This window comes from Carassius gibelio, chromosome B9, assembly GCF_023724105.1.
Source record: "Carassius gibelio isolate Cgi1373 ecotype wild population from Czech Republic chromosome B9, carGib1.2-hapl.c, whole genome shotgun sequence".
In the NCBI taxonomy this organism is placed as follows: domain Eukaryota; kingdom Metazoa; phylum Chordata; class Actinopteri; order Cypriniformes; family Cyprinidae; genus Carassius; species Carassius gibelio.
In genome coordinates this window covers 5,053,703-5,070,781 of record NC_068404.1, presented here as the reverse complement: position 1 = coordinate 5,070,781, position 17,079 = coordinate 5,053,703, and the positions used below count along the sequence as shown (strand labels likewise).

General features: G+C 36.3%; 1 protein-coding gene and 1 long non-coding RNA gene across 2 annotated transcripts in view; one reads left to right on the top strand and one right to left on the bottom strand.

The window, feature by feature from the left end:
• The window catches only part of LOC127965090 (FERM, ARHGEF and pleckstrin domain-containing protein 1), a 53,177-nt gene that overhangs the window by 11,253 nt on the left and 24,845 nt on the right, over positions 1–17,079 (top strand). The window contains exons 3-12 of the mRNA XM_052565652.1: positions 6,517–6,621; positions 6,874–6,916; positions 7,080–7,158; positions 7,236–7,333; positions 9,472–9,586; positions 10,135–10,282; positions 10,367–10,462; positions 10,543–10,709; positions 11,060–11,128; positions 11,214–11,286. Coding sequence (XP_052421612.1) covers positions 6,517–6,621; positions 6,874–6,916; positions 7,080–7,158; positions 7,236–7,333; positions 9,472–9,586; positions 10,135–10,282; positions 10,367–10,462; positions 10,543–10,709; positions 11,060–11,128; positions 11,214–11,286 — 993 coding nt within the window. The remainder of the gene's footprint in view (positions 1–6,516; positions 6,622–6,873; positions 6,917–7,079; positions 7,159–7,235; positions 7,334–9,471; positions 9,587–10,134; positions 10,283–10,366; positions 10,463–10,542; positions 10,710–11,059; positions 11,129–11,213; positions 11,287–17,079) is intronic.
• Positions 1,374–3,829, bottom strand: LOC127965105 (uncharacterized). Its single transcript, XR_008155252.1, has 4 exons — positions 3,791–3,829; positions 2,240–2,407; positions 1,799–1,952; positions 1,374–1,611 (listed from the first exon to the last, which is right to left on the bottom strand). It is a non-coding gene; the product is annotated as an uncharacterized LOC127965105 (long non-coding RNA).

The window sequence follows — 17,079 nt, the reverse complement described above, 5'->3', positions numbered from 1 at the left end:
TACTGTAAAATTTACAGTAACTGGCTGGCAACCCTGCTGCCAGTATTTTACTGTAAAATTTACAGTAATTTTTTTATATTTTGTATACTGCATTTTTACAAAAAATATATTATATACTGCATTAATACATTGTATATGGCATTTAACAATTATTTAAATAGCAAATGCACACATTCAAGTAGTTTACTGTGCAAAGCAATTCTTTGAAAAAAAGTATCTGTGTATTTGCTATATTTAAAGTATGTAAAATGATAGCATACAATATATTTTCTCTATTGCTGACTTTAACTGCATAAAGTGTTATATAATGCATAACTTAATTCACCAAAAAATACAAAAAATAACATTTTTAAAATCTAAAAAAAAACAGGTCAAAATGTTATATATCACTTTCAAATTAACATAAAAAATGACATAAAAAGTATATTATTTTGAACATTTTTATTTATTTTAAAATTATTTCATTTTTTTTAAATGGATTTGAAATTTTGGCATGATTTCTTTTTTATTACTTGGAACATATTGGCCATCATGGACCTAGACACAAAGAAATATTCAAACTGCGTTATAACCGAAACATGACCAACATGGTCATATTAAAGCAGTTCACCCAAAAGTGAAAATTCTGTCATTTCTCACCCTCATGTCATTCCACACCCTTAAGACCTTTGTTCATCTTCACAACACACATTAAGATATTTTTTATAAAACCTGATGGCCCAGTGATGCCTACATTGCTAGCAAGATTATTTCCTTTTCCAATGCCCAGAAAGGTACTAAAAACATATTTAAAATAGTTTATGTGACTACAGTGGTTCAACCTTAGTGTAATGAAGCAATGAAAATACTTTTTGTGTGCCAAAAAACAAAATAATGACTATTCAACATCTCGTGATGGATGACACTGCTTCATGAAGCTTTGAAGCTTTATTAATCTTTCAGTTCAAATCAGAGCATATCAAACTGCCAAACTCACATGATTTCAGTAAATGAGGCTTCGTTATGTCATAAGTGTTTTGAAATTTCAATGGTTCATGTGACTTTTGCAGTTTGATACACGTTCTGAGCAAATGATTTGAAACAAAAGATTCGTAAAGCTTCTAAGCTTCATGAAGCACTGTTTTGAGATCGCCCATCACTAGATATGGTTGAATAAAATCGTTGTTTTGGGGGGTTGGCAAAAAAAGTATTCTCGTCGCTTTATAATATTTAGGTTGAACAACTGTAGTCACATGAATTTAAATGTTTTAGAGGCTTTCTGGGCATTGAAAAAAAAATGATCTTGCTAGAAATGCAGGCTTCACTGAGCCACATCTTAATGTGTGTTGTGAGGATGAACGAAGATCTTATGGGTGTGGAACTACATAAGTAATTATTGACTTAATTTTCATTTTTGGGTGAACTAATCCTTTAAAAACCACAAAGACATTTTCAGATAGAAAGAATAGACCAATATTGCCAAACAAGTCATACAAAAAAAAGTGATGCATGACTGACCGGAAGGAGCCGCGCACTTGCAGAAGTCATACAAACTTTCCATCAAACAGATAAAAATCAACCAAATAACAATTATGCTCCAGATGAAGTTCAATCCCAGGATTCAAAGTGTGACTAGAAATATTGAAAAGAGCAAAGAGGACAATACATTAGTTATATTACAAAACATAATAATACTTTCAGAAACAAATAGGGGGAGGACAGATACAGTTAGTGACAGATACAGGGATGAGAGGTACAGTCAAAGGCAGATAGAGAACAATAAAAGGAAGACGCAATCTTGGTGTGTGTGTATCCTTACATTTCAGAAATTCCATTGGAATTTGCACAGAAGAGTGGCAACATGTGGGTTGACTGCCACACATTTTCTTCTGTATCACTTGTCCTGTTTTTATTTCGATGGCACTTTTCCCTTGGCTTTGGATCCTCTCTCTGGATTTATGCCCACAAAGCACCTAAAGGGTCATGAAACAGACAATATGTAATTAAGATCGGTTTTAGGACCTCCAAGAAAGATGGAGATGTCCACTAATAAAAAAAAAAAAAAAACATGTTTAACTCAATAGCTTGCTGGTGTTAAATAGGGAGACAAATATATTCTCTTCTCGAGTTAAGACACATTGTTTTAAAGGCCTCAACGGAAATAACACTTATAACATAAAATAACATTATTAAAAGGAATGTTCTGATATAACTTATCTATAAAATGCTGTTTCTGAAGTTGTTAGAATTCAACCATTACCTTTGAATGAACTCCAAGGTACACACTGCTTCCTCCTGATACTCAAGATTAAACTAGTAATAAGCAGCAAACAGAGTGGCAAGGCCGGACAGGAAACTGGGATGAGTGCCCTCACACACCACCTCGCCTTCAATACTCAGCATCCAGTGCTCACTTTCAAAGTGTCTCCTATAACAATCAATATCACAATAGTAATTAATACCTATACCATTTTATTTATTATTATTATTATTATTATTATTATTTTGTATTTCAGATTTTTACATTTACATTATATACTATATTTAGTAGGGGTGGGATAAAAATTAGATTCTTAAATGTATCGCAATGCATAAGCAGACGATTCTGAACTGATTCACAAATGTCAAAAATAAATTTTCTAAACGTTAATTAATGTAATGTTGACGGAAAGTAAAAGGCGGATCTCTGAAACGCGGAAGTGCATGCCCAGACAGTCTGTGACATGCACATATTTCTTTTACTGTCTATGGTGTGTATCCACTGGCGCAGAGCAAGCGTTTTGAGACCTATAACGTTACTTGAGCGTTTTCAGTCCATTTAATGGAAGTTGAGCTTCCATAGTTGTATATGGTTTGTGGTGGATCGATTATGCAGCAAAATGCCTCCTAATGTGAAACAGACTGCAAGCACTTTGTTTTTTTCTTCCTGAACCTTCTGGTTGTTCGTTCATTTGAAATGACTCGAAAAAAGATTCGTTCATTTTGCTGAACGAGACTCAAAAGTCCGATTCTGTAAAATGATCCGAACTTCCCATCACTACATAAGATTCAAGTCATAGACGCAATAAGTCAACTCGTTTGTTTATTGGTCAGTGTCGCGCATGATCAGTTCATTTGTTCAAGTGTCACCGCACTGATAAGGTGCCTTTGTGCACCCTGTGCCAAAATACACACAAGATTTGCTTGCCGACATAAATATTGACACATATCTATAAATAGCATATTTAATAATTTCAAGGAAAAAGTATTTGGTCGCCGTAAGGTAATAAATTAGGCTAACTATACAAAGCAGACTTTATATCAAACAGATTTGTTAAAGTTTTCACATTAACGTTACCTGAAGTTAGCAAAGGCTCAAAAAAACTCTACATCTCACGTTAACCTCTTGGAAAAGCACCACTGAGCATTTATATGACACACCGTGAGCGGCCCTGACTGACCGCGAGGCTTTAGAAACGCGTTTTATTTCGGCGCCCGTGTTAACAGATGACTGCCTGTGCAAAGTTGTTTTACTTCATAAAATAATCACGACGAAGTGTGCTGATAAACACGAAGTTATCGTGAATATAAACTATAAGCACTGAAACATGTCATTCATAACGAAGGATTCCAGAGATTTTCTGCCCATGGCCGCCGAGGGATGTATGAAATCCTACCGCGACCGCGCTACTGAAACCCCGCGCAATTCTGCCTCGCGCCCCGCGGACGGATGATGCTTGAATCTGGGGTTACCAATATAATCCGCGAATGTAGAAGCATTCATATACTATAAACTACCAAACAATAAATATAAAAAACTGAAGTCACTTACCACAGTTGTGAATCACTCCTCTTGCCTTTAACGTTAACCTCCTCGACCGTTGATGCGGCTCTGAAGATTTGAAATTTACAGCAAAATTCTGTAAATTTGAGTCAGACCTACACGTTACCCCAGAATGCATTGCAGTTTACAGCAATATGCTGTATTATTAAAAAACAGTCCGCGGCTGTAAAATAATGCTGTAATTTTTACAGCAATTCATTACAGTGTAGTCACTGGCATTTATTTATATATATATATATATATATATATATATATATATATATATATATATATATATATCGGATCCATAAGTACACTTAAGTCACTTTTTATATCATTAATATTATATTATCTGCAAGTTCATTTTTTTTCATACATTTTACATATACATAATACATTTTAAGATTTGATTTGAAGTGGAAATACATTACAATTAAATGTACTTCTTTTTCACAGGGGAGATCCACATGAAAATGCAGACTCAGTTTTAATCCATTCACAGGTTGATTTTATCATTTTGCCCAATCAATGTTGGACAGGACTAATTACTAATTTTATTAAGGTTTTCTTTTTAAGAATGTAGTTGTAATTGCATCTTGTTTACTTACTTCATTTATTTCAACAGTGTTGCATTTGCAGTGTGTTTTCCATGTGTGTGTGTTGGTGTGGGGTTGCGTGTGTGTGATGTGATCTGTAATGACATATCGTTAAGGCAGATGCAAACATGGCAAAGGCAATCTGTCCTCCTGACACAATAGAGCAGTGACTAAATCAGACCATTTACTGTTTTCGTGTCTGTACACGATTCTCTTTGGAAAATGTCTCAGATCTTGCAAACCAAGAGGGCTGAACAAATGTTTCAGGGTGATTTTCCACCGACTGAACACTGGTTTCTGCAGGGCTGAGTTAATGAATAGACTACACACACACACACACACACACACACACATGCCTGTGGCATTTTCACCCGCTTCTGTTGTCTTGTGACCTCTCAGTAATTGACTTGGCTCATGTAAACTAGAGATAATGGGTCAGTTCTGTTTGTAAAGTGAAAGACAAAGACATAGAGAGACACTGTGACTAAAAAAGGTTTAAATATTGTGGCTTTTAATCCATGTCTTGCATTAATGTCATCTATGTGCTAGTGTTATATATATATATTCACAGTCCTTGTCTTCCGGAATTTTTTATACAGTATATGGAAAATAAAAAGTGCAATTTTGTCATTATACCAACTTAAAAGTTTTAAAGTGTCTTTCAAATCATGTTTTAAAAATATTGTCCTTGGTTGACCATTTTTATGCTCTCCAGTTTTTAAAGGTATGCTGAAGTGTACTTCCTTTCACTCAGAGAAACCATTTCATGAAGTCTTTAAGATATAAGTGCATAGACCACGATAATTACATTCACTCTCAAATATTTTCCATATGATTTTTGTGCGTGTTCATTTTACCGACAGGGACCTGAATAATAATAGCCAGGCAGCTATTTTAAGAACTATCTCTTTGTTTTCCACCCTCTTCTGCTATTCTGTTCAGCTTTCCTTTCTGATGCTCTTTCCCTTGTGACATTTCTTGTTTTTTTTTTTTAGCAATTATGAGCTCTGTCTCTTTACCACTTTCTCTCTTTATGATGTGTCTCTTTGGAGTGAGATGAGGAGTTACTAATCTTGCCCCCTGGTTATGATAACCATGGCAACCGTGCGATCTTCCGTGGGAACCAGATGGAATGTTCATCGAGATGGAATGTTTCAGATCTCTCTGTCATTGCTGCAGATATTCGCTCAGACTTGTGTTTCCTCAGAAGGGGGCGGGGCTAAATGTGGTACTGATGATGTCAGAGTATTGTTAGGGCAGTCAGTCTGAGCTGTTGTAGAACAGGACAGATTCTAACAAGCAGTAAATTCTATTCATTCTCTGTTCCTGTCCTAAATATTTGATGACCATCAACAATATGCTCCGTGGGTTATTTGGAGTTGATTTCTCGTGTTGCACTACACATGTCCATCAGATTTCATTTGCCAAAAATTCTGTTCTGATTGTAATTTTGAATGTCTAGAATGCTGATTTTTCCTAATCAAAAATAAGTGTGCTTGGTATAACTATTCAATATTAACTAGTTGCTTATTAGCATGTACATTTCTAGCAAATTGGCTGTTTATCAGTACTTATAAAGCACATATTAATGCTTTATTCTGCCTGACCTTATTCTAGATCCCTTAACCCTAAACTTAACATCTACAACGACTGCCTTGCTCACTATCAGTAAGCAGCAAATTAGAAGTTTATTGATGGAAAACTCTGTTAATATTGAATATGTGTTCCCTAATCTAAAGTGTCACCGTCTCTTAATTCATATCCAATGTGAACTAATAGTGTACATCAGATCTTTAAAGAATATATATATTAAACTTGGTCTTAAAGAGAGACACTTTCATGACTGTTTCGTAAAAAACTTAAGCACACTTTAAAAAATGGCACTTTGTAATGTCCAAATAAAGGTTTTTCAAATAATGTTTTAATACATTTTTATCATTCTTTAGAGAAGTACTTATATTTTGATGTGGCGACTAACACACTAAATGCAATAGTTCTTTTTGAATGCTGTGCTTCAGGTTCTTTAATAGTCCTCGTTTGCAGCACCTTAGATTCAGAAGCAAAAGAGTTTAAGAGGTTTTGACCTCAAGCCTAATTCGTTCTAACTAGTAAATCATCAGTGTGTTTTGTTGTTAACAGCACCGAGCATCGGGCCGGGTTCTGTTCGATATGGTCTGCTTGCATCTGAATCTGATTGAGGGCGATTACTTTGGCCTGGAGTTCCAGAGCCACCACAGAAAAACGGTAAGTCAGATTTAATTTTTTAATCCAAATACAGTCATAATAAAAAAGAAAATTGGACAATTTTCCACCATTTATCTGAGCAATATTATTAAACAAGTAGATTTTTGTTGCTGTAAGAGCTCAATCGTTGTTGTTAATATGTCAGCGAGTTTCTGAAATGCAGTTGTTGCGGTGCATTTGTGTAAGCTGAGGCTGTGTTTAAAGATCTGTGTGTCAGTCAGACTCATCTCTGCTGTGTGCTCTACTCCACAGGTTTGGCTGGATTTACTAAAGCCCATTAGAAAGCAGATCACACGTAAGAGGCCTCACTGCTGTGTGTGTGTGTGTGTGTGTGTAAGAGAAAGAGTTTAGTATCTCTATGATTTCCAAAAGACATACTAGTCTCTATTTTTAAATGATCTGAGTCTAACACATTCATGCTAGGCTTATATAAAGTGTGTGTGTGTGTGTGTGTCCAGGGCCCAAGCACACCGTCCTTCGGTTTGTTGTGAAATTCTTCCCTCCTGATCATTCGCTGCTGTTGGAGGAGCTGACCAGGTGAGGCCATCCCTCAGCTCATTCCCTGAGGCTCTCTCGTGTCTCTCACATGTGCTAATATCCCTGTTTTCTCTCAGGTACTTGTTTGCGCTGCAGGTGAGGCAGGATCTGGCCAGCGGACGTCTCACGTGTAGCGACGCCAGCGCTGCTCTTTTGGTCTCTCATATCATCCAGTGTGAGTTATGCTGACTGTGACTGTGTCGGGTTAAAGTGATACAGCCTTAAATACACTATAGTGAAACATTCATATACTAAAATGTATTTGAAATGCATCTATTTCATGTTAAGTATACTACAAATACATTTGCAAGTTTATGTCCTTAATAGAAATACCCTGAAGTAGTACTTTTAGTATACTAAATTGGTATACTTAAAGTCTGCTCAATTGGAATGACTAGTTTTGTTCTTAATGCGTTTTATTTGTGTGTGGAAGCAGTGCTGATGTCCAAAGTAACTAAAGTGGAACTATTGCACTTTAAATATCTTGTATTTAAAGACCGAAATTATGCAAAGATCGTACAGTCCTCATCAATAGTGACATTAAAACACATTTTAGGCTTAATATTAAGAAATGTCCATTGGCACTGTATTTCTAAAGAACATAGTTATCTGTTGCTTTAAAAAATGAATACAGTTTGTTCCCTATTAATTTATAGTACTATGTAGTATAATACATAAGTGCAAACGCATACTGTAATCCAACTGGACAATCGTTCAGTAAAAGGTCATAAAGCTATGGCCATGTATGTTAATATTTTTATACATCCTGTTCATTCTCTTTTTCTGTCTTTAGCTGGGTTTCCATCACCCTGCTTTTATGTGCGGAAATGCTGAATTCTGAATAAAAATGCCTTGATTCAAAATGTTTTTATGCTCACTTGAGCTGGTTTTTGACTTGTGCGAAAAAGGGTTCATGCGAATAATCATTTTGCAAATAAATTCCCTCAAGCACATCGAAAAAGTAATGTGACTTTGCACTATGGACGATAAATCCTGACTAACCAGTGGACCGATTTCATTCCACAGCATCTCAAATGTTATACACTCAAAAAAATGTACTTTCACCTTTGCCAATTTTACTTAATCCGTTCATGTTATGATTACTTAAAAAAATGTATTTAACAATGTGAACTTGATTTAATCTAGTTCATTCAACAAAAAAGTGTGTATTGTCAGCTTTACTTAAAAAATATTTATTCAGCCAACGTAACATTGTTGCATAAAAGTAACAGATTAATGAAACCAACACAGACTTGCATCTCATTGGCTGAGGATTTCTGCAGTGTATTATGGGTAATTGTTATTCTGTCACCCTCTTGGAGAAGTGTAGCACCATTAGATAGGTAGATGAGTAATACGATTTATAGAAATGAAGTTGTTCTAATAAGTTTTAGAACAAAACAAAAGAAACAAATGGTTTGAAATGTTGCTTTGTGTTTCAATTATGTTTTTGATATAATTGATAAGTAATTGAATGGAGAGTAATATTAATCAGCTGCTCATGATCCTAATGCAAGGGGGTGGCATTCCTAAAATGGCATTATTCAAATTTTATGTCATCATTATTTAACATTTTCAGGTACAATTATCTCATTTGTTGTTTTTTGACTCTATTAAGGTTTGTTAAGTTTACTTAAACTTATTTTGTAAAATGCATTTAATTATTAAAAACATTGTCCAAAACATTGCAAATTAGTTGGGCTGACACTATTAAATTAAGCTTTGCCCAACCATAGAAAATAAGTTGAATCAACCTTAAAAAATTAAGTTGACCCAACGTAAGTACATTAAATTGGAGTAAAATAATTGCATAATGCTGAAATAAAGCAAATTAATCATGTGGAAATCCTTTCCATGATTTTTTTATGTTCGTTCAAAGAGTTATTTTTTGAGAGTATGGTCACTCAGAAATGCCCGGGCAAAGTCTGTCATCAAAGTATTTCTGTTTAATTGCCTCCCATAACTGAAAAACGACTACGTTCCCAAACAGCAGCATCCACCTCCGAAAGCAGTTGGCACATTCATCTGATGTGCAGATAATTGTGAAGTAATTTATTTTATATAGGAAAATGATTATATTCAAGGGCTTCTCCTACTTTTCTTAGTGATGTACGGTGCCAGTTTATCTGGAATAGATGATTTTGTTCTGTTGGATGGAAACGCTGCCTGTTTGAAAATGTTTTGTGCAATATTCCAATTTTGCACACATATTAAATTTGCAACTTTGGATGGAAACCCAGCTACTGTCTTCTATCACTGTCAAGTCATTGACTCATAGTGAACCTGTGTGTGTGTGTGTGTGTGTTTATTTAGCTGAGATTGGGGATTTTGAAGAAACTCAGTGTAGACAGCATCTACTTAACACCAACTACATCCCTGACCAGATGGCCCTGATGGACAAAATCATGGAGTTTCACCATAAACACATGTGAGTCTCCCAAACAAAACACTTTGGAAAATTACAGTAGATCACCGACATCTAATTGATTTCCCTGTTGAAAGAAAAAAAAAAACAGCATATGCTGATTAGGTATGTTTTGAAGCATGGCAGCCACTATATATGTGCAACTAGCTCCTGCTCAGGACCAGCTCAAGACCAATTAAGGACATTGCTTCAAAACATACCTCACCAGCATATGCAGTTTTGTTTTTGTTTTGTTTTTCAAAAATGTTGATTATGCATTTAATCTGGAAGTATGCTCTGGTAGAGCATTGCGTTAGCAAGCAAGCTAGCGCAAGGTTGCGGGTTCGATTCCCTGGGAACACATGATAGGTAAAAATTGATAGCCTGAATGCACTGTAAGTCGCTTTGAATAAAAGCTTCTGCTAAATGCAAAAATGTAATTTAATTTAAGTAATTTTCAACAATTTGTTCAGCAATTTGAAACAAAATGAAATGAAACCTTTAAAGTAGAGTATAGCATATAGCAAAAGACCAGCCAGTGTTATAACTTGTGTGTTGTGTGTGTATATAAGTGGACAGACGCCAGCAGAGTCAGATTACCGGTTGCTGGAGGTGGCGTGCAGGTTGGAGATGTACGGCATCCGACTCCATCCTGCTAAAGACAGAGAAGGAACCAAACTCAGTCTGGCTGTAGCACACGGCGGCGTCCTCGTGTTTCAGGTGCATGCGATGCAATCACACACTCTCTCTCACACACACAGGCATACATGAACAACAGCATGACATGAGTGGTGTTTTACTCAGGGACACAACAGGATCAACAACTTCAACTGGTCTAAAATCCGCAAGCTGAGTTTCAAGAGAAGGAGGTTCCTTATCAAACTAAGGGCAGACCCTAGTGTGAGTTTCCTGTAGTATATTAAGCTCTCATTTATCATGTCGAATTGTAACGTGGAGTCTCTGTCTGTCTTGTCCTGTAGGAGAATGTTAATCACGATACTCTGGAGTTCTTGATGGTGAGTCGGGACTGCTGTAAAATGTTTTGGAAGGTCTGTGTGGAATATCACGCCTTCTTCAGACTCTTTGAGGAGCCCAGACCCAAACCCAAACCGGTGCTGTTCAGCAGGGGCTCTTCCTTCAGGTTCAGGTACTCAGCTGATCAAAGGTTTTTGGTGACATTTATATATGTGAATTTGTCTGTAGCTGAAGTGTGAACCCTTAACTTAACTGTATCGCATGCGCACTTGTTGTGTACTTCAAATCTTAAAGTATTTTTTCAGCTGTACTTGCATTTTATGTAATATTAATTATATAAAAGGCAACTTAAGTGTACTTTAAGAGAGTACAATCGTTATGTTTTAATATTTCTTGTGTCATGCTTTAAAGAAATACACTTATTTTGAAGCACGTCAAGTACTTGATTTTAATTTGAATTATTTTGCTCTTGTCAAAATGTTGTGTAATCTAGTTGGACTAATTACCCCCTCTTCTCTGCAGTGGTCGGACACAGAAGCAGGTGATAGATTACGTGAAGGAAAATGAGTTTAAAAAACTGCCCTTTGATAGGTGAGCCTGATCTGAACCCTTTAAGATTTAATTAGTGTAAGGCTGTGTGGTTCATTCTTTGTGTGTTTGTTGTTCTGTCTTTCAGGAAACATAGTCGAGTGCAGTACAACAGCAGTCTGTCACCTCTGCGATCTGCAAAGCACCAAGTGCCAAATCAAGTTAGTGTCTTCACATATAAATGTTTTCAAGCCATTTCTAATTAAGACAGATGTTTAATAAGGAATATTTTGGGTTCAGCACAACTTAAGCTCACTCTAAAGCATTTGCTGCATAATGGCATTATGTTGAACAGCAAATACTTTAGAAATGGATGGATAAATGAAATTAAATATTAAAAGTGCGTTTAGAAGTCTAATGCTAATTTAAAAAGTTATATACATAAGAAATATATTCTAAACTGTACTTTAAAAAATATATATTTTAAAGTGTTCATAAGCTGCATTTTTTACTTATTGTCTACTTTTCAACTGTATAAATCCACTTACAATGTTATCAAGATTATTATATGAAAAAAATAATATCATCATAATTTAGAGGATTTTTTTTCTGTCTGTTTCGTCCCCTTCTCATCAGAACGCTGTGTTTTAATAGATGCGGCAGATTGTAGACAGAGAAGTAAACGCCCACTTCTGTGATTGGCTAATAGTTGGGTATATTTGACAGCTTACATGCTTCACAGATGGTCGCTGATGGAATTTAGGTTACAAATGCATTAATGCTCAGTACATATCAAATTATCTGTAAGAAGAGACAAAGCAATAGTGATCACGTAATAAAAACAGTTACTCACACTTGTGTTATTAAATATGGGAATACCTAAGATTAATGAATGTTCAGAAGAATTTTAATTGGCAGTTAATGTTAACTAATGAATTAACTAATGTTAACTAATGAAGCCCTAATGTAAAGTGTGAATGAACAATAAAGAATCAAAACACTTCCAAACAATATCTAGGGCATGTTGTAGTCCATATTAAAATGAAAAGAAAAAGTTTGAAAATAAATAGCCTATAAAGTCTTAATATTATTAAGTATTTGGCTGATGAATACCATAGCAAATCCACAAATATGAATGGCTATTTAAATCTATTTAAATATGTTTTAGAAAGTAGAGCAGCTGCTTTATTTATGGGGTTTCCAGAGTAAAGGCCACATTTTCTGCAGTTTAGCGCCATCTGCTGTCAGAGAGTGAATGTGCTTTTATTCAGCACGTCTCTCATTTGTTCCCCCATGTGCTTCTCATGCGTGCTTGTTTACATCAGAGCACAGATGCATCTTTCAAGCAGCATACAAGCTGTGCATTTTGACCAGTTGATGGGAAAAGTATTCTTAAATGCATTGCAAATTCTGAATAATTTGTAATATATAATTATTCACGGTATTTAGAAGTGCCCACGATAACAATATCGTGCATATTCATCACTGTGATATCGCATTACCGAATAACGGCAAATGTCTACTTGTTTGTAAACGAATCCGCATAAAATGACGCAGTCTAGAGCTTCATTAATTTAAATAAAGTTAAATCTCTCTTTACTAACATTTGGATCAGAAGGAAGGCAATGCAAAAAATATTTTCCCATAACTTGGCACTGCACAGCATCTTGTTGTCTTCTGAGCCATAGTTCTAATTCGGTTTCTGCATAGATCTGCGTTCTCTAGTTACTTACAATTCCTGTGCGAATCCGTGGGCGGGGCTAAACAGGCAGTTCTGTAGAAGCAGGCGTTGATCTTCGTCGGAGGCGTTGCTAATCCACACTATTACATCATGGAACATGAGTGGAACATTCCACAAGCTGTCGCTCTGGCAGATCAGATTCAGTAAAAGCTGACTAACGGAAAAAACTTTTGAGTCCTGAAACTTACTGGATGTTTTTATAGTACAATGACCTCTTATGTTGAAAGATCAAGGGAACTTTGATTTCTCAGCTCATTACACTTTTAATTATGTATGGCCTCAATGAGAAGCCTCACACTTAATGACCATTGTCAGGGAGAGATGCATATAATGAGGAAAATGAGGATCCAAAGTCTTTAATAATCTATGTAGTGGTAATCTCATAGGGTGAAGACAGAAACACACATACACATCGACGAGACCGGACAACCAAACACTGAACTGAATGCAACTTATAAGAACAATTTTAATGACAAGACACACCTGAACATAATGAAACAATAACCATGGGACACGGAACACATGGAGGGAAAACACAACATAATGAGTCCAGGGGCATGACAGGTAGATAATTTGATAGGTATTTAAATTGATAGATAATTAGCCAATGGAAGTTTTATCATGATTTACCATCAGAGATAATATGAGAATTAGCTCTATGGCTGAAGAAAGAGAAAATGTCTGAAGCCAGAAGAACAAAAAACTAAAATAATCATAAACATCAGCATGCTATAAAAAAGGTGGAAACATTTGACTGAGAAAATCCTGAGTAGCAATGCCCAAATTGCTTCTTTTTGGTTGGATAAAAAAGGGAATTAATTACCGTGTAATCCGCTTTCTAAAACTCATTAGTACTATGCCGCTTTTCCACTACGTGGTATGACTCTGCTTGGCACAGCTCAGTATGATATGGCATGGGTCGGCTCAGCACAGTTTGCATTTCCTCTGCAGTTTAGAATTGCTTTAGAGTGGGCAGGATTATTCACATGTCATTATAGTTGCGCTGCTTTTACTGCCACGACTCCTAAAAAAACTTTTTCATTTTGCATCGCCCCATCAAGCTCTTGTTGTATCCGCTCATTGGATACGCAAAAGTACCAGGTATCAGGTACTGTACCCAATGGAAAACCCCCCAGAAGTGAACCGTACCAACCCGTACCTTGCTATACCATGCAGTGGGAAAGCGCCATTAAAGTAATTTACAAAAACCTCAGAGACGGTCATGCTGATCCATGCAACAGATGACAGTGAAGCATCTAACACTATAAAGTACACAAAGAACAGTAACACTAAAAACTACTGAATGCTCCTTTAAATTAGTATAATATGTAATGATTAAAATTAATGAATGACCGAAACAATAGACTGGGTCCTAGAGGAGCCTAGTGAATAGCCGCATTTCCACTGTTGGGCCAGTGCGAGCCAGGCTCATAGTCTCGGGCCAGTAGCACCGAGGCCAGAATAGAGCAGGGTTTCCACAGTCAGGGCCTGAAGCTCCGCTGCGCTTCACTAAAACATGCCCTTTACACGCCTCTCAGGAACAACGTCATGCAACCCCATCATCATTTCAGCAACAAAGAGAAGTTATCAGAAAACTAATAAGAATTGAATCACTGGAACGCGATCACAAAAACGAACATAATAAAATCGGGCGTTTGTTTGCATGTTTTGGTAATTTTTCAAATTCAAAAGCATCGATGTTTTACTATAGAATAAATGATACATTGATCATAATGAATTAATTTATCAGGATTCAAAATTAATCACACTGAAATAAATTTATTTATATTTTATTCATTTTTAACGCTTATGAAAATAGCCTGCTTATTCAGGCGAGTCTGTTTCTGTTTATTTGTAGCCACAGTAGCCTATACGTCACATTAAGAATGAATGATAATATCTTTATTTTTATAAAAGCTCCCGAACAAAAACATTATTATATTTTTATGATAGGAAACATGGAGCTATAACTATCGAGACGAGATTTATGACAGATAATATAAGTTACTAAATAAATACACGATTGTGATAGAGAATAAGAAGCTGATGTCTAATTTCTCCTGGTTGCGTTTACCATGTTTACTATGGTAATGTTTATGTTTACCGTGCATAGTCTTTTACATCGCTTATAAATATTTCTGCCATGTTTAGTGATTATAATCCACATCGGATCAAGTTATTTCAAACAGTCGCTGCTGACTAAGAGTGGGTTTTGAGCTCAACTTATTTTTAAAAGTCTTTAATACTGGTGATAAAGCTGTTATCCTTCTGTAATGATCCGCGGCTGACACTCTCCAGACGTGGAGAAACTCCGCCTTTGTTCATAACCCCTCCTCTAGCCCCAGCTGGCCTACTTTGGCCCAAGGTTTTCGTCGGGCCAAAAAACCTGGCCGTTGGCCCCGAGGAAGCCCCAACGAGGCACGATCAAGCCCCGGAAGTGACAGTGGAAACGCGACTGGCCCTGGCACGCACGCCCGCTTTAAGCCTGACAGTGGAAACGTGGCTGTCTTTGGCTTAAGGGCCTGGCATCCTGAAGCTTTGGAGGCTGCAGGGCAATGATCCCAGCGGTCCAGTTTATAATCCAGCCCTGGCAAGAATAGCAGAAAGGGTTCTGATGTAACTATCTGAAATCTACTATTCACACAGAGCAAATTCCACCCTTAACCAACCTGCTGGCATTACCAGAGGTTCATCCACATACAGGTGCATCTCAATAAATTAGAATGTCGTGGAAAAGGTCATTTATTTCAGTAATTCAATTCAAATTGTGAAACTTGTGTATTCAATAAATTCAATGCACATAGACTGAACTAGTTTAAGTCGTTGGTACTTTTTATCAAACGTCTTTTTATTAAAGCAGGTAATTTGACATACAATTCACTTGTACATTCTGAGAGCTCTTTTTTTTATAACCAATTCAAAAAAAATAGATAAAATAAAATACAAAAGGTAATTTAAAACTTAAAATGGTACAACATTAAAAAGGCAAAAACAAAACAAGAACACACACATATAAAGACAAAAAAAAAAAAAAAACCCCACCAGACTGACCACAATCCCCCACAATATCCCAACCCCCTATTCAACCATCTAACCCCTTCCCATTTATCTTCACCCTTCCTCATAGAGACCTTCACTCTAAAACTATTAACATTGTCACATATCGTGTGCTAGGATGCGGACTGTTGCACCGAATTTGTAGTTTTTAGGTATGATATGAGGGGTTTCCATGTTTTATTGAATAAGTTGAGCCTGTCTCTCATTGTATATCTTATCCTTTCTAAATGAAGTGTGTTAGTTAAATTCTCTAACCACATCTTAGAGGTAGGTACAGTTGCGCTCTTCCATAAGATGAGGATTAATCTCTTTGCTATTATTAAGCAATAAGAGAGAAAACGCTGTTGTGCCACGCTCAGTTCTCTGAAGGTCTCCGATATTCCAAGAATGATAAACATGGGCTCAGGTTCGATTGAAGTATTTATGACCTCAGACATAATGTTGAATATATCAACCCAGAACAATTGAACCCTTGGGCATAGAGCAAAACTATGGAGAAGTGTTGCTACGGAAGAGTGGCACTTATCACACATGGGTGACACTTCTGGGTATATGTGATGTAGTTTCTCTTTTGAATAATGAAGCCTATGCATAATTTTAAATTGGACAAGACAATGTCTTGCATTGTCTGAACAATTATGTATGTTTTCAAGACTATCTTTCCATAAATCATCTGAAATAGATTCACCAAGTTCCTCTTCCCACTTTCTTTTATAGTTTTCAGTCAATGGGGAGCTTATTAGTAAAAGGCTGTTATAGACACGTGATATCAGTTTACTTTCGTTAGGAGACAATTTCAGACAGTCGTCTATTTTAGATTGTGGTTCAGTCTCAAATTCTCTTAAGTATTTCCGAACGTAGTCCCTAACTTGCAGGTAACGAAAGAAATTATTTTTCCCCAGTTCATATTTCTTCTGTAATTGCGTGAATGAAGCAAAGATGCCTCCCACGTATAGATCACCAATACATTGGACACCCCTTTCACACCATGTAGAAAAGGCTCCATCCAGACTGGAGGGGGCAAATGTGGGATTTCTAGTGATGGGTAAGAGAAGAGAGATTGGTTTAAGATTAAAGGTGGTCTTGATTTGTTTCCAGGTACAGATCATGCTATGAATGATGGGATTGTTATTATACAGGGACTTATTAACCGCAGCTGGAGCTAGTAGGACTGCGGCCATAGAATACGGGTGACAGTCTTCCCGCTCCAGCATTA